We start from the raw sequence: 20,237 nt of genomic DNA on the forward strand, positions 1-20,237 counted from the left end.
GAAAGTCCCAGGACCAAACTTAGGTCATCAGGCTGGGCACCTGTAGACCTGCTGAGCCATCTTGCCAGACTCATTTTTATTTATAACAAGGAAACTAACTGCTGTTAGGTTAGCAGTGATATAAGACTCTACAACTTGCCCAGGCTTCTCAAGGGCACGACTGTCAAGGTTTCAATCTAAGTACTTGCATAGCTGGCTCCTAAAAAGACAGCTCAGTGCTATATCTCAGCCTCTCTTCAAGAAAACATGGAAGATGTCAATGTTAATCCAAAGTAATAAAAGGGTTAGGGGTAAATGTAAGAAAGCGATCAGATTCTCTTCCCATACCGTTTACTGTTTATTCTAGTAAGAAAATGAACAAACATGTATGATAATAATCTAACACCTGAGTTAAGCTGTAACTAAGACACTAGAAAATTCATTTTTTAATATGTACACAAGGTTGTACCACTAATTCAACAACATTTTCATTGTGTCAGAAAGAAGGTGCATCCATTTTGAAACATCTGCCAAACTTGCCACTCCTCCCTCACTCCCGGCAGCTGCTGATATACTTATAGAATCATTCAGTATATGGCTAGAATCTAGCTTTCATCTCTTAGCATGTTTTCATCCACACAGTGGAATAAACCAATCTCATTAATTTTGATGGTTAAATATTATTTCATTTTAAGGGCATACCACATTTTGATCATTCATTCAGCTTACAGGCAATCAGGTACTTCAACTCTTTATTTGAATAATGATGCTATAAACATCTGTGTGCCAACTTTTAGATAGGCATGTTTTCATCTCTATGTCTCAACTAGTGAAATTACTGGATCATATAATTCTAAATTTAAATTTCTGAGGAACTTCTAAACTTTTCTAAAGCAGCTTAACATTCATATGGCTTTTCAAATTCTTAACATAAACTTATAAGATGTTAGACTTTCCTAGAAATAGAGGATTTATTCTTTCTTATCAAGCCTATTTGTGTGCCAAGTGTTATGCCAGACAGAGCCTTATTTAATTTGCCTAACAATTCTGCCAGGCAGAAATTATTACATTACAGAAGAAATTCTAATCTAAATAGTTTACATTGCCTACAAATCAGTTAGTAAATATCGAATCTAGAATTTGAATCCAGAGTTGATTCTGAAATCTGTATTCTTTATACCATACCATTTTTACACGGTATCATTCACTCAACCTCTAGATACATATACATTTGTTTCACATCAAAAGGATTCTTTTCAAATTCTTTAACATAAACTTGTAAGATGTTAGACTTTCCTAGAAATAGAGGATTTATTCTTTCTTATCAAGCCCATTTTGTGTGCCAAATGTAACTCAATTGGGGATAGAGCTTTTAGGAGATAACTACAGTTAACTGACCTCTAAGACAATAAGATGGCTTTTTTTGTTTTGTTTTGGTTTGTTTTGGTTTGTTTTGGTTTGGTTTGGTTTTTGAGACAGGGTTTCTCTGTGTAGCCCTGGCTGTCCCGGAACTCACTCTGTAGACCAGGCTGGCTTCAAACTTACAAAATGGATGGCTTTTTAAGGAAGAAGAAAAATCTGTCCTAACCACATTCTCATCCCCCAAATGACAACAAAGAGCCCTCACCAGACCCCACTGGCTCTAACTTCCACTCTCCAGCTTGGAGAAAATAATTCTTCTGTAGTGAACATGATGAGCTCCCAAACTAGCATCTCAAGCTCTGAGAAAGAAGAGAGCAGTAGCATAGAAACAAGCTAAGCTGTGCAGTGGTGGCACACGCCTGAAATCCCAGCACTTGAGAGGCAGAGGCAGGCAGATTTCTGAGTTCAAGGCCAGCCCTGTCTTGACAAGCCAAAAAATTAAAAATTAAAAGAAAGAAAGAAAAGAAAGAAACAAGATAAACTAAGAGAGTCATAAGTCAGTTGCTCAAATTTGAGTCTCTGATCAGAACAGAATTATTCTTCTACCTATTTTAGTATTTTACAATGGAGTTAAAGAAATGTGGTCCAAAGAGCTCTGAAGATAAACAAACCTGAATCGGAGGCTCTGGCTGCTTCTGAGCTTTGGCATTGTGTATGATACAAAGTCTACATCCATTCTCGCAGTAGTGATGCTGCTGGCTTTGGTTTAAGTAACTTTATTAATACCTGTACCTGAAAATACTATACATCCTACCAGAGCTGTAACCAGCACAGTTCTAGAATGTTACAGGCACTCCAAAACTGTGACTGTGACTGTTAATGCCTAAGATTCTGAAAGAATGCCAGTCAAAGGCAAACACGTTGGCATACAGACAGTATTAGCCAAGTATTTTGCTGGTAGCACAAATATGAAAATACAGAACACCCTAGGATAGTAGTATGACTTGAGAATAGAATATCACATCCCTTAGAACCAAAAAAACAAAACAAAAAAACAAAACAAAACAAAACCAAGACAGTTTGGGGCTACTAAGCTGTTACAAGGAAGACCCTCTGCCCTTTGTGTTTTTTCATAAAGTGAACTCAAGCTTATATTTAGAGGCTTCTCCTGTGGTACCTCAACTCAGATATCTTTATAACCTTTACTTCTCAATTCCATTCATTTCAAAGAAGAGGCTGGGGAGAGGAAACAAGGGCTTAAGTACCCCACAACTACATAAAACTGCTTATCTCCTTTGCCAAATACCTCCTTACTCTCAAAATAAAGACTAGTTATGCTGAAAGTTAAAGTCACACCTGCTCTAAAACTGTATGTAAGATAAAATACTAAAGCGACTAATGAATTTCTTCTGTACAGTCCAAACAGTGCCCGCCTAATTGCTCTGCTTATTCCAAAACCTTGAACATTATATAAAGTTATATTATCTAGTTATCCATACATATACTCAAGGCTTATTCACTTAAAAACTATAAAATTGACATTCCAAAAGAAAAACCCTGAAGATGGCCGGGCAGTGGTGGTGCATTCCTTTAATCCCAGCATTCAGGAGGTAGAAGCAGGTGGATCTCTGAGTTAGAAGCCAGCCTGATCTACAGAATGAGTTTCCAGGACAGCTAGGGTCTGACTATGTCTGTCTGTCTCTCTCATTCACACACACACACACACACACACACACACACACTCAAGCCTGCCCTGAAAAAAAGAAACAAACAAAAACAAAATAAAACCTTGAATATGTAGCTCCTACTTTAAAATAAATATCTGTGGAAGAGTCACATATCCAACAGCTGCAAGCATAAATGGCAACCCATGACAGTGGAAACTATAGACTCTTCGTATCCCTTCCTAGATATGTATCTTGACACTACAACCCTGTGAAATAGGACTACCTTTTACCAATATGCTCAATTAACAAGACAGAATTCTCTGTCCCTTCACTGTACCTGTATATGTATTCTAAATTCATCATTACTGTAGATTACAGTAGCAAAACCATAAAAAGTTTCAAAGACTAAACATATACACAGAAAGAAAACTGAAAACAAACAAACACAACAGTTTCCTCACCTAACCAATAAGGCTGGGCATAAAACAGTTTAATAAGTAGATTTCCTGCAACCACTCTCTAGACCCATGTGTCAAGCAAATATTACCCATGAATACATGGCATTCTTCCTCAATCGGCAGAAACATTATCATTGGCCTTATCAGCACGTTAGCCACTACCTACTGGACTACATTAGCAAAATGCAACAGAGTTGATATCCTTAAATAAGGTCAACAGTGAAGCAAATTGCCCAAAGGTTTTGTATAACTAGTCTAAAGCATGTTTGTATCTCAAAACAAGGGAAGCACACAAAACACCTTCTGTCTTTGATCCTCACAACCCAGTGAAGAATCACCTAGCTATGTACTGGGGCGCAGAGGTGCTCAGTTGGCAGAATGTTGTCCAGCAAGCCCTGGGTAGACATCCTAGAACAGTATAAGGCTGCGGATGCTGTCTCAAGCCCCTAATCCTAAAATGGAAGAATCAGAATTAAGGTCATCCTCAGTTATACAACTGAGTCTCAGACCAGCACAGAATACATGATTTATACTGATGTGTATAGATAATATGTAATTCTGTGAACATGTGGGAGTGAAATTATAAGCTTAGCTCAAGGTCACTTTGGTCAAATCCTCATAACCACATTATGCCTTTTTTTAATATGAGAAAGTCTTGAGTATCTAGTGCTACAGTAGCCAAGAACATACAATATGGCACAAAAAGGTCAATGCAACATTTTCTGAGCTCTTCCTTAAAAAAAAAAAATCAAACTATAGGAAACTATTTTAATTGTAACACACATTCTTTCTGTTTAAAAAAAGGAGAGATAAAATCTTGAGTGATCAACTAGTTTTAAAAAGATACCATCCCTACATACTTTTCAATCACAAAGAATCTCCCATGCTTTCAAAACATTACAAATGAAAAAACAGTACAGAACCAAAAACTCAACAGTATTTTTTTTTTTTTGGCCTGTGGCTTCCCCCCCTCAACTCATTCACTGCCCTACGTAAATACTAAACTACTTGTTATTACTACTCACCTCTAATCAAAATCTAATAGGTCTATACACAGGACTTTACATGCTGCGAGTTGTCTTTAGACTTTCAGGAATGCACAGTTCCCTTCTGTGTAAGAGTACACTATGTGATTAAAAAAACACGTTGTTCCTAAAATTAAAACTTCTGAGATCTTACCACAAATACTCAATTCTGTAAGATACTTATTGCTTCAGAGTTCTGACCAACTTAATGGAAATTCCAACTCAATATTCCTGTTTCTGGGTGGCATTTGAAACACCAGAACTATCCTTCACATAACCCATTCCATTAAAAGGTTAACTTTTAGTTCCTACAGCATCAGAGATTACCTCAGACCAAGCCACCCTACCCTCACAGCTCTCTAAGTAACTGCTCACACCCAAGCTGCACACACTCCCTACTCAACAACCCAAAGCCTTTCAAAGTGAAAAACTAGCTGATCCTCTTTTCTGCTCTTAAATTATTCAAAATCAGCCTACAAAGAATTACTGTAGACTGCTCAAACTCCCCAGACCTGGGGAGGAGGTTCTATATTTACACTACTGGAAAAACTTCAGTGTGATTTCTCTATCTCTACAGCTAATAAGAAAGAGGGCAAGAAAACAGCTTTAACAACAGAAGTTATATTTTACTAGAAGCTAGAACTTCTAAGTCCAGATATAATTTACTGAGACGGTTTATGGTATTTAAATTCTACCAAATATTTCAAACTTTAATATATTTTGTTTGTAAACTTTCAAACAGCTTTGATCAAATGTTAAAATAACCTGCTTTATTTTGTCCTTTTAACGTTTAAAGAAAATTATTACAAGTCTGAAAAAAACTATTAGCTACTAACTTGTTCTGCATTAAGCATAAATCATTTTATATGATTAATCATATAGCATTAAGTCACTAAACTACAGTATATAGTATTACCTGACAGAACAATCATGTATTTTTTTTAACAGTTCCTGAATTTTCAAGGCAACCAGTAGCTTAGGAAAAAGTGCACAAAAATATAACTGAAGTTTCTCAACCTGCATTTTACAAAGATTAATCTTGATTTCTATGCCATAATTACTTTTTAAACGTTTGAAATAGGTTGTATGAAATCATCCAGGAAAGGAGGGTCACTTGGCAAAAATCTAACACTAACACAAAGATCTGTCACTCAGAATTGGAAAAATTCATAGTAAACTTAAGTGAACATGGCAGAAAAATATATTTAAAAGTATAACGGGACTGTGTTCAACCCTGATTTGGGGGTGGGGGGTAAGAGGGGATATAAAAGCTAAAGTTTCAAAGAGAAATGGGGGGGATTCCAAAGACAACATTTTCAAGTCAAAGAGAAGGAATTTGTAGGTATTATTCAAATCTCATTTCATTACATTATAAAGATCTTGGCAACCGTCGGCCATTAATCTTAAACACAAAGGAGATTCAAATCCAAATGAACTGAAAGACTATCTCAGGAGGAAGAAACCGAGTATTTTACTTCATCCACAATTGTTTAACCTAAGAGGGAGGCCTTTAAGGATGATAACGCAAAACGCATCAGCCTTCAGCCTAGGAAGTCCCATTTCTCACTAAGTCTTGCACCAATCCAAAAGCAGGAGGTTTACGGACACAAAACAAGCTTAGGAAAGACTTGGGGTGGGTGGTGGGTGGTCTCCAATGAATGACACACCACATCACGGTTTATTCTCCTACACAACTGGAGAAACAAAAATGAAAAACATCACACCATATGTTTCACCGTATCAATCAAAAAGCATTTCACCACGGAACATCCAAGTCTTTTCTTTGGGGCTGAAAAAAAAAAAAATAATTGTATTGATTACAGAGAAAGGGAAACGCGGCCGCTTCTGCTGCAATGCAACACAGGCTGCTACGAACCGGAGAGAAGGGCTTTCCAAACAAAACCCTCCCCCGCCTGGGCTTACAAACCTCAAACAACTTATCCCAGCCTCGCACTGTCCCCCGCCAGTGGAAACCTAGTAAATTCTCTCCCTTCCCCCACCATCGGGAAATTTCACCTTTCCCCGCTCCTCTGCTGTACCCCTACCAGAGGCACTTTATTCCCCGCAGAGATTTCAAACCTTTCAAACTTTCCTCCCCCCGCCCTTTAATTAAACACTAGAGCTTTGTACTCAAAGTGCAGGGAATTTTTACATATAGACGGAAAATACCTGTTTCTCGGCAACAAGCACACTACGATTATTGAGCCCCTCCCCATCTCCGGGGTTTCGTTAGCCCAGGCTGGGGGAGGGAGGGAGAGAGGGAGGGAGCTGGCATATTGAATTGAGGAAGGGAAATCCTGGGTGAAAGAAGAGCATCTGAGGAGGACACGGGAGGAGCCCCCTCCCCCAAACCAGAGAGGCTGGGCAGGGCGGCTGGAGGGAAGAAACCCGAGGGGACAAAAGGGAGCGGGGAAGAGCCGGGAGAGCCGAGCCGGCGCCGCGGGCCGGGGCAGGCGGGTCCGCGCAGAGCGGTCGCGGCGCCGCGGCACAATGGCTGGCGGCCCGCGCGCCCCTCACCTCATGGTGCCGGCGGCGCCGAGGCTTCCCCGGCGCGGGAGACGCCGAGCGGAGGGTCTCTTCTCAGGCGGGGAGGCGGACGCCGCGGGGACGCGCGAGAAGAGGCGGCTTCGGCTCCGGCGGCCGGGCTACACCATCTCCGCGCGCAGAGGCGAGGCGCCGGCCCGCCGAGCGCGAGCGACCACGGGCTGAGGAGGACGGGGGCGCGGGGCCGAGGCGCCGAGCGGGGTCCCCGGCGGCCGCCGCCTCCTCCTCCGCCTGCGTCGCCGCCTCCTCCCCGCCGAGCCTCGTCCGCCGCCTCAGACGGGAGCCGCCGGGGCCGCGCGCCCGCCCGTCCGTCCGCCCGCCGCTCCCTCGGAGGCCGCTCCGAGCGCGCCGCCGCCGCCGAGGCCGTGAGGAACCGGCAGCTGCTGCAGCCGCGGGAGAAGAGCCGGGCTCGCCGCGGGGCGCCGGGGGCGGGGCGGCGGAGGAGCACGCAGGCGCCGCCCTCCTCCCACCGCCCCCGCCGCTCCCGCTTCGCCCGCTCCCCTCCCCCTCCCTCCCGGGGCGAGGGGCGGTGCGCACGAGGGGGCTGCGGGGCGGCGGCTGAGGCGGCGCGGCGGCCGCGGCCCTTTGTTGCCGCCCACCCCGCTCTGCGCCCCCTGCGGTCGGTCGGAGGGGGCTCGGCGCCCGCTCTGCCCTTGACCTCGCTCTCCTTCCGCGGCCCTCCCGCAGCCGGGAAGCCGAGGTGAGGAGCGAGGAGCGGACCGCGGGAGGAGGGGGGGCGTGACTAGCCGGGCGCGATCGCGGAGGACCCGGGCGCGCGGGCCGGCATCCCCCTCTGCGCGCCCCCGCCGCGGTGCGATTCCACCCCCTCCCCACCCTCGTGAGAGGCGGGGTGTAGGAGAGTCCCGAACACGCAAAACGTGGCCATCGTGGTTCCCCGGATTCCCGAGGACCCCTGAGCGTGCGGGACCTGGGGATCCGGCCGACACGCGCACGGTACTGGGATGACTGCACAAACACACGCGCGCGTATAAACGCACACACACAGCACACACGCACACACATACACACACCCCACAGCTAACACATCGGTGTCGGGAAACGCGGTGGCCCGAGGCACGCAGAACCCTGTGCAGCCGCGAGAGACGCAGCCCGTGGAACCCTTTCTGTCGTCACCAGCTGAAAGGGAATCCCGGCCGGGGGCGGGGAGGGATGAGAGCTGAGGATAATTTTAAATGTTCTGTCTTTCACCTAGTCTGGAGCTCACCTCCTTGAAAAGGTAGATAGAAAATACTAACGCAGGGAATGGTTTAGTCAGATGGTGCAGGGGGCCTTTGAGAAGCCCGAATTTGTGCGTGGGGCTGGGGTGTAGAATGATAACAGCAAACCCAATGATCTAATAAAAATTTTAACTGAGAGATCGCCCGCTTGCGTGTGCAGCATACAGATGCCTAGACTAGGGTAGAAAGGGTTCTGCTTTTACATGATAACTAGTCCATCCAAAATGGAGGATCTACCAGGAATTCACTCAAAAGTTTGATGTTCCTTATAAAATGGGCTGCGGTTCTAAAGATACTTATGACAGCTGGCAATATGGACACTTTCAAATGACAAGCGAACATATCCTAGTCATTCTTGGTCAATGCCTGAATTGTCTGGAGAACAGTTTAACCTGTTTAAACTATGAAAAGCCTCCTGGTTTCAGAGAAGCTCAACAAAGGCGTGCGTTTTGGAAGGAAGTCCTGCAAGAAGCAGTGACCTAGAGCTGTGGCCCAGGACCAGGGTGGCCTCGGGTAGTAAAAAGCAAGGTGCCTCTGCCCTAAACATGGTGTACTTGAAGAACACTAATTTCCACCCACATGGCTAATTACAGCTTGCCATCACAGAGCATTTTATTCAAGGATCTCCAAGGACTGAAGAGAAAACAGCCTTGTCAGCCAAATGTCCTTGTTGCCCATATTACAAGAAGAGACAGAAATATACATCGCAAGCAACCTCGTGCATTATTAGTACAAAGGCTGTGATTAGAAAACATCGCAGCTATGAGGTGCACTGTCTTTGTATAAAGTGCATTTGTATAAAATGCTTGCACTTCATGTATTCAACAAGTTAACAGATGTTTGCCATGGAAGCCTTTATTCTTAAAAAAAAAAAAAATGTATTAGTGCCTATTGAATCATTTTGGGGAAAGAATCAAGACACATTTGACCAGACGGCAGGCACACCAACTTTCTTCAGTTCATTCATACCGATTATAGTAAGTGCAACAGAGCTTATGTTTCAGATAAAAGTCTTACCACCACCAAAAGAGGATACTGCTGTAATGACTCAAACTATCTCTTGTCAGAGACAAGAAACACCAATAAGAGTTCCTTGCAAGTGACGTCATAACCTTCTTCTCATTTTTGCTAGTTAATCTCATTTTGCTAGGGAACTCACCCTGATCTAAAGAAATCATGTATCACTATCCTCTTTATCCTAACAGCTAATGTCCTTATGGTATGAGTACTAAATTAAGTGATCCAAGAGGAAAATGCTATTCTTGTTTTCTGTGTTTATTAAAAATGTACCAGCCAAGAATGTTGGCTGCCTACACCCATTCCCATCCTTTTTAATGGCAGCCTGCCAGCTCACAAGTTGGTCACACCATTGCCTTTGGATTTAGAACTTGCATTGGCTGGCCTGACCTCCAAAGGTCATTTTGTGGAAAGGCGGTTTGTTAGTTCTGACAAAATGTTTCTTCTTGTTCATATTTGGTCTAACTTTGAAAGGACAAGAAGGAAACTTGAGCTAGAAACAGACTAATTCTGGTCACAGGGGAAACTTCATAGAATGTGTTACTATATAGAATGAAGAATTTTAGAGATGGGAGGAATCTTAAGTCTTCACTCATTTAGAAGAGGAATGTGAAATCAGATAGGTTAAGTAACTTCCCGTTGCCTCATAGTGCCTTTGTAGTAGAACTGAAACTCAAACCCAGGATTTCCATCTCTTGGTCCCTCATTCCTCCTCCCACATCATACTGACTTCCTGCAGCTGACTGTCTCCTCACAAACCTAAACTTGCACTTAAAAATTAAAGTTAGGAGGCTGGAGAGATGACTCAGTGGTTAAGAGCACTGACTGCTCTTCCAAAGGTCCTGAGTTCAAATCCCAGCAACCGCATGGTGACTCACAACCATCTGTAAAGAGATCTGATGCCCTCTTCTAGTGCATCTGAACACAGCTACAGTGTGCTGAGATATAATAATAAATAAATCTTTAAAAAAAAATTAAGCCAGGCAGTGGTGGCACACGCCTTTAATCCCAGCACTTGGGAGGCAGAGGCAGGTGGATTTCTGAGTTCAAGGCCAGCCTGGTCTACAGAGTGAGTTTCAGGACTACCAGGGCTACACAGAGAGACCCTGTCTCAACCCCCCCCCCAAATAAATAAATAAATAAATAAATAAATAAATAAATAAATAAAATTAAAGTTGGCTTGACTGGATCATTGAAGTCTTAGAAATGGTTTCAGCTCTATGCGGTAAGGGCTGCCTGTCTGGAACACAATGCCTGGACCAACATGTAGGGACCTGATGTTTGAAAGGTGAATGAAAGAATCAGTGAGTGAATAAACAGCTTCCCTAAGATATGGCAGACACTACAGAAGAAATACATGTGTGTGCTTGTGCACATGCATGTGCTAGGGAACTCACCCTGCTTTCACATGCTAAGCTAGGTATACTCAACCACTGGCTACATTCCCACCTAGAACTTTCTTCCTAACACAGTAGATCTCAACTTTCCCTCATGGAGACTTTTTACCCTGGTTTGGTATAGCAAAAGGACCCACACTGCTGGAGGTGAGAGAAACCAAGCTTCTGCTGGATAGGCCGGCTATGGGAGTCAGACTGGCTCTGAGCGCTTTCCCTCAGAGCCGACCTTGTTTAAACTGATAGCATCAGTAGGCTTGGCCTCCATTTATGGACATGAAGAGGAAACATGACTAATACTTCTCCACCATCAGAAAATCACTGCTGAGAGCTGAAAGCCTTCCCCTTCCTCATTCCTTAAAGTTCTCCCTGGGCCACCTGGGAGGAATGAAATTGGAAAAGGGATGTGGGGAGAACTTTATATTTACGATTGCACGTAGCAGTACTGCATGTGCTGGCAATTCAGAGTAAAATGTTTGTCTCTCCCAACTACCTCCCACCAAAATGGTGGGGAAATAATGTAGAAAGTGACCCTCCGCAGGATTCAGGAGTTTATAGATAGATAGATGGATGGATGGATGGATGGATGGATGGATGGATGGATGGATGGACAGATAGATCTTTATTAGTTCTCTTTCACCCTTAGTTGCTAGCATATAATTGCAGTTCAAAATTACTGCCAGAAGATAGTAGAAGAAACTATTGGCCTTTCCAACTTTAAATTTCTTCCCTTTATCTCCATTTCTCCTACCTCTCCCTTCTAAACTGGGATCTATGTCTTTAACTTCACTCCTTCCTTTGCAGAGTCTCTTTCTTTTAGCTCAGCAGTGCTTGCTTAGCCTTGGCAGATGATTCCCATAGCCAGAATGGAGTTGTGTTATTTAACTGGTAGAGGTCACATTCTAGATAGTACAGTACATTCTTTCTACAGACTTCAGCCGTAACTGCATTAATGAACATGGGCTTCATTTCTAGACAATGATCCAGCCACGTGCTTTGGAAAATGGTTACAAACAGGTATGGTCATGATCTAATTCTGAACCCTTATCCTGTGTTTTCTAAAATCTAGCAAGCACCCTGGAGGTGTCTGTGTGGGGGTGGGGGTGGATTGCATTCTTTCTCATATTGAATCGACTTCTATTTACTGTAACCAAACTCAATAGACTACCCAGGAGGTTTTCTCAGACATTATGATCAGGTGCCAAGTGACATTGGGGTATTTCCTCAAAACCTGATCAAAAGACCTGTCAATGAAGATTATTTTCTGGGTATTCACAACAGAGAAGAAAGATGGTACCACTAAGTATAACCTGAACAAATATCACCCAAATTGACACACACTGCTTAACACTTCCTCCCTCGTAGCTTTTTACTTTGTTTTTCATATAGGGTTCACAGCTCATTAAAAATCCTAATTTTAATTCTCTTTGGGAAAAAATAGGGATGCTACCACAATAACCCGACCAGTTCTAGTTGAAAATTACCTTCAAATTGCTGTGATGTAGGCCTGCTATCTCCACACACAGGAGGTAGAGGGGGGAAGACCAGAAGAAGTTCAATGTCATTTGCAGTAACAGAGACGTCTAGGATGGGGCTAGCCTGGGCTCTTGCCTTTAACCAGTCTTTAGTACCACCTCAAACATGAAGTAAATAGTGATACTGTGCTGTATCTATCTGCGAAGAGCTGGATCCCTTTCTTTGTTGAATATTGTAGTTGTAAATAAACTGAACAGCAAACAGAAAAAAGAAGAAAATGAAAGCCATTGCAGGATCGGCATGCACATGGCCCTGGGTTTGATTGACTAACACTGGATATAAAAAAAAAAAAAAAACAAGCCCCAAGGGGAAGAATTTTGTTCTCATTTCTGTCCTCTGTACAAATGCTGCTTTAATAGGATTGGACAGAGACATGCTTTGGATGTGAGAAGAATTTGTTACTAGTAAATGAGAGAGACCAGTACCACGGCCTACAGTAGAAGAGCGCTTTTAGTTCATTATGCTTCCGCTGACTAAAAGGGGTGGGGTGGGAAGAGTTCAAGCACACCTGTAATCCCATCACTTGGGGAACAGGCAGGAGGAGCTGTTCAAAGTCCTCTTCAGCGACAGGCACAAGATTAAGGTAACCTGGCCTATATGAGGTCCTATCTAAAGTAGAAAAGGGAGGAGAAACAGAGTCAGAGGTCTGGGATCCTGGGGGAAGGGAGGGAGTTGGGGTATGCCCTGTCATGCTCAAGGTCCTGGGTTTAGTCTCCCTCAGTAAGAAAGAAACAAAGAGCTTGAAGATCGCTGAGGAAATATAACTAGCACAGTTAAAACATAAAACAAGATTCAGTCACATGCCCCTTGCTACAAGAAACCAGAGGGCATGCTCCCAAATCAAAATGTATTCCTATGTCCCATTACCAATCCCCCCCCCCCCCCCCGGCAGTCATCTGATAGCTAGGAGCTCCCTTGTGTTCTTTGGTGACAAGGACTCAATCAATGAGTTCAATGACGCTTCAAATTAATGCTAACACTATCTGTGTGGGCGTTTATACTTGTGAGTGCACACACCCTCTGAGGTCAGACCAGTCAGATCTTCCTGAAACTCAATCTCAGTGCTGGAAATGGAATTTGGGTTCTCTGCAAGAGAGGTACTCTTAACCACCCAGCCGGCTCTCAGTCCCACGTGTACATTCTCTTTATTACCATTCTGATTCATATCACATAGAAGGGAGGGAATGCATAACCCCCTGGTGGCCCTGCTGTCCTTAGCTTTGGTTGTTCGCAAAGCAAACATGTAAGTCTTAGTCTACATTGAGAGCCACCAAAGAACAAGGATTCCTTCATTTGCCTTCTTGTGAAAGAAGACTTGGGATTTAAATACTCATTTAAATTTTATCCTAGATGAAGGTGGTTTTAATATTTCCGTAAAGGGCCCTGAATAGAGCTTAGTTTCCCATTCAGATTTTCATGTCTTTCTCGGTTGCCATTTTATCTCTGTCATAATTTGTTTTCTGTAAGTGGTTTTTCTGGTTTTTGTGCTTTTTATAGTGTCGGCTTCACCGAGCATCTCATTGGACTTGATTTTATTCAGTGTCTCTCTCTTGCAAACAGTGTTTCCCTTCAAAAGTTCACAGTCTGGTCTTTTCCTTCCAGCTTTTCACTTTGTTTTCTTTCCTATTACTAATGAGATAGTGATTCTTAACTTGCTTTATTTGAGTTATTTATATCTTCAGGCCTCTGTCTAATAGCAAGTCTGACTTTGCATTCTTTTTCTGCTGCACAATGACCAAATTAAGTTAAGAAGCAATTCCTAAGAATGCTGGCCTGGGGTTCTTCATGCTCCTCTGGTATCCTAAGCACTAGACAGTGTGTTTAATTTTGAAAGCTGATGTCACTAGCTAAGTTCATAGTTGATGTCAGGTGTGACTCAATAGAGCTTTCCAGAATAACTGCCCCAGACAGGAAGACTTTGCGCCATGAGTAAAGAAGAGAGGCGGCCTAGATGGTGATTATAAATGCGTAGAAGTTTTTGATGTGGAGTTATTTGATTCTGGACCGTGCCCTATTTGCTTGCCATCGATCCATCAAACGAAAAGCCCGATGTCTCCTAATGATGGGGACCTCCTGGGAGGGTCTGCAGTGGTACCAGAAGATGACCTGTCATCTCTAAGTTCCTTCTACCTACCGGTAACACTTCCTTCACCAAGAGCTTTTCAGCTTTCATCTAGGGAAGATGCAGGGAGGGTTTGGTTTCATTTGTTTGTTGGTTGGTTTTTGTTGTTAAGATTCTGGAAGCCTGCCAGGTGGTGGTGGTTCACACCTGTAATCTCAGCACTCTGGGAGGCAGAGGCAGGCAGATTTTTGAGTTCAAAGCCAGCCTGGTCTACAGAGTGAGTTCCAGGACAGCCAGGGCTATACAGAGAAACCCTGTCTCCAAAAAATCAAATCCCAAAAAAACAAAAAACCAAAAAAAAAAAAAAAAAGATTCTGGAAGCCTTATCAGAACCCATTCCTCAAAGCAGTTTAGTGATAGTGTATATTCAAGTGCGCCCTTCAGGCTACTTAGTTTTGAGAGCTCAAACAGAGTCATCACATCTCTCTCTTAGCCTTGCTTCTCCAGTGCCTTTTTGTTTTGACTAATCCTTTCCACTGTATATAGTTCCAACCTCACATTGTTCCAGCACTGTGACCCCAAAGCAAGACAGGCAAACTATCAAGGATTCTGACTGGCCCAGCTTGGGTCAGTAGTGATCAGTCAGACTGAAAGAGTTCTCTAGCTGATCAGAACCGACTCATGTCCTGGCTTTGAGATCTGGAAGACAGCTTTATTACTGGAGGGCACCAAGGTGAAAACACAGACTGCTGGTAACCAAATCTAAAACTGTATGCAATCCCTAGTTAGGGAGTGGGTAGAGCCTCTGGCTAGGGAGAGTGAATGCAGCTAAACAAAGACAAAGCCTCTGTGAGAAATAAGTAAGGGAATGGCCTTTCTTCAGCGGTGGCGTTTACAAAGAACAGAAAACAGAAGCCTTTGAGTAATGTTTCTACAGGCCCAAATATAGCCGTAGGTGCTTCCACAGATGCCTGGCGCTGCTAGAGGCTGAGTTTGTGCCAGCTTGCCAGCTCTCCCTCCTCAGCAGGATGAAAGCCCAGGGCAGTGGAGCCCACAGCCCCCAACAGCGTGTGGATCACCTCCTACCTTGTTTCTTCTTACCAGTCTCTCCTTCCCAACCTGTCACAAGGATGTCCTCCCCTCTCTCCATCCCTTTGGCTGCTCTCACACTGCAGCTCAGCTTTCCCCATATGACTTATTTGAGCCACGGGTACAATAGCAAATGTCACAGAAGCAAAATTTTGTAGAGGGTTTATGCACTGGTATCTGTCCGTTCTTACTGCTCTTTGGAAATTGAGATGACCGAGTGAAGATGACCGAGCTTCCCTACTGATTGACTCATAGCTATATAGAGGAGAATGGGGTTATTCACGCTGCGCTCCTGACCAAAGTTCGCCAACCCTCAGACTATGAATAAACCTTGTTCTATACTAACCAACCCCAGCTGACCTAGGCCAAAATAACCGCCCAGTTTATCCACAGAGTAATGAGAATGATAGTGTTTGTTTGTTTTTTTGCTAGGTGTTGAACCCAGGGCCTCATATGTGCTAAGGCCTCATTCTGCCACTGAACTGCACCCCACACCTCTGTCCCATGATTGCTATTTTAAGGTCACTAAACCTGTGGGGTATTTTGTTATGTTACAAAAGTCAACCAACATGCCAGTGTTCCTCAAGTATTACCCATAAGGCTTTGAGTAGAGCAGTGATTAGTTCACCAAGGAGAAAATGTGTTGCCTAAACTGTCTGTCGTTCCAGTCACAAGATTTTTATCCAGATGCTCACATCAGCCGTTGTGTTCTGATGGCCTCTCAAAGCCTAAGTCTTGGCATCCCACAACCCCTCCCAAGTCAAAGGTGAGGGAGGGCGATCAGAGTGATAGGACAGGCTCTTAAGGCACCAAGTTATGTCACCTAACGGAGCAGTTCTTGAAGGTCTGAGCTGAAAACTGTATGTTGCAAGCCCAACTTCTCATCTCCTTGTCCGCTCATTTTCCTTTTGTTGTCCAGAGATATTTAGTAAAGTTTGGGTTGGATGTTTCTAAGTGTTCCCAACTGGTTCAAAAGGAACTAAAAAGCTTAAGCTCACATTTCTGGAGGGGGTAGGTAAGACACACCATTCAGGTCAGACTGTTGGGTTGGTGTAGAACTGTCAGAAAGAGGCTCTCCCTCGCCTACCTAATGAATTCTGGAGGAACAAGCCCTTGGGAGCAGCTGCTGCTCAGCCCCACTTGGCCAAGTTCTCCGGGAGGTAAGGCTGGTGCTTGTGCGTCATGGCTAAGGAGGCAAGCATGAGTAGGCACAGAGCCATGCTCTTTTCTCTTCGGACAGACACTGATGTCATCTCTCAGAAGAGTTCAAGGAATCCAGTTCACCCAGACTTGGGAAGAAGGAAGGAAGCAGATATTCCTGGAGATCTCGGAGCCATGGTTCAGATCTTGGCCTCCACGTGTACTAGGCTGCAGTCCAGTGGGGTGACAGCACTGCCGCTAGATTACATGAGCTCCAAGAAGGCTGGGTTAAGGAAACGGATAGCCGAAGATCTCAGTAGAAACAGGCGTCTAGGTGGGAAAGAGGGAAGAATCAGAGCAGATGGGAGGGGAAAGCGGTCTAGGAAGAGTTCTGGGAGTCAATGACATGGTATATCCAAATAAATCTGGCTTCCGAAGGAGCCTTGGGTTTCCTTCCCTGGAGGAGCCCCAAACTCTGCTGCTCTGGAAATGGTGACTGTATTGTGATTTTGGCAGACAATAAGAAACTGTATGAATCACTCATTTAAAAAAGAAGTTTCAGTGGAAAAGGCCAGTTTGAACCAAGGGGATTCTTTCTCTCATGATGAGACCTCAGGAGACGCAGGGATGAGGAGTATACGGTTGGGGCTCTCTGGTTTGTTTTTAATTAATTAATTAGTATTTGATTCATTCATTCAGATTAACAGAGTGGTAACCACAGCTGCCAGTGGCTCCTGGCACACCTCTTCCTTGCCTAGTAGAGAAGGGCTGGGCTTTCCCCACCCCCCACCCCCAGTGAGCCGGGCGGTGGGAAACCTAAGAAAACCAGTCAGTGACCTGCCTGGGTCATGGCCATAACTGCTCCTAACACTGGCCAGCAGGATAAGGCACACTCTGACTGCTTCAACCCACCAGTCCTGGGTTTCATACCCAGCTTAAGAAGCCCTTTCAGAGTCATATTCATGGAGGGAAGAAAGAAGATTCTGAAGGGGGGTCCTCACGAGCCTTTAATCTCAGCAATCAGGAGGCAGAGGTGGGTCACTGAGTTACATAGCAAATCCCAGGCCAGCCAGAGTTACATGTTAGGAACTTGTCTTAAAAATAATTTTTTTTTAAAGTAGGGATCATTTCCTGAAGTAGAAATAGAACAGGTCTAAGTACTTGTATTTTTCTTACCAAGTTCTGTTGCTTCCCACTGTATCTCTCATTTAAGACACACTGGAAAATAATAGAGAAAAGTTTAAATAATGACATGGAAATGAATTCTGGCTAATGTCATGACTTTTAAAAAACAGTCAATTGTTTTTTGTTTTTTTATGTGTATGTGTGTGTGTGTGTTTGTGTGTGTGTGTGTGTGTGTGTGTGTGTGTGTGTGTGTGGGTGTACCTGCATGTATGTATACCAGGTGTGCACAGATACTCCCAGAGGTCAGAAGAGGGCCCCGGATCCCCTGGGACTGGAGTTATAAGCAGTTGTGATCTGCCCTGTGTGGGAGCTGGGGACCTTGGCTCCTCTGCAGGATCAGCTAGTGCTCTTTCTTACCCTGCCTGGCTCTCCAGCCCTGCTATTGTTCTTCTTAGTCCCATTCTGTCACCCTCTGTGTTTTACTCCCCTTCAGGTATGCAGTAAAATTTGTGGAGAAAAAAAAAAAAAAGGAATGGCAACAGAAAGACAAAGAAAAATTAAGCCCAGACATTACAGAGAACTATCATTTTGTTAAGCTTTAAAATATTGAGCAGAAAGAGAGGTATAGTGGCCCATACCTTTAATCTTAGCAGAGGCTGGTGGATACCTAGGCCTGGTCTGCAGAGTGAGTTCCAGGACAGCCAGGAAGGACCGCACAGAGAAACCCACAGATCACAAAACAAACAAACAAACAAACAAACTCGGTAGAGCAGAAATGCATTTAAAATGTAGAAAATTATCTTCAGACTTTTCAGATGAGTCATTGCCGCTGCAGGAGGCCTGTGCAATCAGTGATTCCCAGTAACAGCAGCGTTTCTCTGTTTCTTCTCCCAAGCAAGCAAAAGCAGGAACTCTGTCATCAGGCCACAGCTAGCCCTAGCCTTTCTTTTCCTGGGTTTTAAGTTGCTTAAGCTATCTTTCATCTTGCTCTGTAGCCCAGGCAAGCCTTGAACTTGTGGTCCTCTGCCTCAGCCTCAGTAGCTGGGACTGCAGGCCTGAGCTGTAGGCCCTTCTACTGTTGGAATTTCTTTTTTTTTCTTTTTTTTTTTTTTTTTAATTTTTTTTCTTTTTTTTTTTTGGTTTTTTGGATTTGGTTTTTTCGAGACAGGGTTTCTCTGTGTAGCCCTGGCTGTCCTGGAACTCACTCTGTAGACTAGGCTGGCCTCGAACTCAGAGATCCACCTGCCTCTGCCTCCCAGAGAGCTGGGATTACAGGCGTGTGCCACCACTGCCCGGCGTGTTGGAATTTCTTAACCACAGTGGTTGGACTGTGTTTGCTAGCGTGTGGAAGATGGCTCTGTATTGTACTAGCTACTAAATCTTACTATGTAAGTCAATCCCCTTGATTAGCTGGGTGGAGTGAGGATCCTACCTATATTTGTTTTTGTCTTTGTCTATTTGAACTGCCTTAGGATACCGAGTCATAATTAAATAGAACCAAAGGAAGAACCTGTAGAATGACACTAACTACCATGGGTTTTTGGGTCAGTGTTACTTTAGTAAATTCATTTACTTTTTTTATTTTTTTAGGTTATCAGTCTTTTATTGAAATATGTTCTTATTGCTTCTTAACTTAGACACTCAACAGCACCACTGTTGATGTCATCTATGATGTCATGAGGGTGGCAACCATCCACACTGCAGCCCACAGACTATGCAATACCCAGGATCTCCTTCATAGTTCCAGAAAGTTCTCTGGCCAAAGCCTGGTGTCTCACCTGCCAGGCAATGTTGACGATCTCCTCAGAAGTGATGTTTCCACTGTGTTTAATGTTCTTCTGCTTCTTCCTGTCCCTTGGTGACTCCTTCAGGGCTTTGATGATCAGGGCAGAGGACACCAATCTGGACCTGTCTGTCCTGGATGGTCAGTTTCACTGTTATTCTGAGACCTTTCCAGTCACCAGTAGCCTTGGCAATGTCATCACCAACTTTTTTTGGAGACAGACCCAGAGGACCGATCTTAGGGGCCAAGGCGGATGTGGCGCCCATCTCACCTCCGGTGTATCTCAAGTACACAACTTTGATCTCGCTGGGGTCAAACTTAGGCGGCATGTTGGAGGTGGCTGGTATCAGATGAACCCGGATTCGGGAAGAAAGTTGCACCATAGCCTCCTCCGAGACAAAAAGCTATGTTTTTTTTTTTTAATTGTAAATTACATGTATTTGTGTATGCCATGACACATGTGTGGAAGAGGACAACTCATGGGAGTTGGTTTTCTCCTTCCACCATGTAGGTCACAGGGACTGAACACAGGTTGTCAGGTTTGGCTACAAACACCTTTACCTTCTGGTGAAAAAGCTTAGCAGGTAGAGATATCCGCACCAAGCCTGGTGCCCTGGCTTTGATCCCCAGAACTGATATGGTGGAGGGAGAGAACCTATGCCTAAAAGTTGTTCTACATATACATCCATCCACACACACAACACACACACATACATCCACACACATACACATATACATCCCCCCACACACACATATATGCATACACACACATATACATCCATACACACACATATACATCAATACACACATACACATAT

General features: G+C 44.1%; 1 protein-coding gene and 1 pseudogene across 4 annotated transcripts in view; both read right to left on the bottom strand.

Annotated features, from left to right (window-relative positions):
• Positions 1–7,439, bottom strand: part of Enah (ENAH actin regulator) — a 122,494-nt gene extending 115,055 nt beyond the window's left edge. Inside the window, exon 1 of one of the 4 annotated variants that reach the window (XM_052200341.1) lies at positions 7,009–7,439. In XM_052200341.1, coding sequence (XP_052056301.1) covers positions 7,009–7,013 — 5 coding nt within the window. In that variant the 5' untranslated portion in view covers positions 7,014–7,439. The remainder of the gene's footprint in view (positions 1–7,008) is intronic. The other 3 variants (XM_052200338.1, XM_052200340.1, XM_052200339.1) reach the window with 3 other exon arrangements.
• Positions 7,440–19,264: 11,825 nt separating this feature from the next.
• On the bottom strand, positions 19,265–19,784 carry LOC127697097 (60S ribosomal protein L12-like; annotated as a pseudogene).
• Between the last annotated feature and the right edge of the window lie 453 nt (positions 19,785–20,237).

The sequence above is a fragment of the Apodemus sylvaticus genome, chromosome 12, assembly GCF_947179515.1.
Source record: "Apodemus sylvaticus chromosome 12, mApoSyl1.1, whole genome shotgun sequence".
Taxonomy (NCBI): Eukaryota; Metazoa; Chordata; class Mammalia; order Rodentia; family Muridae; genus Apodemus; species Apodemus sylvaticus.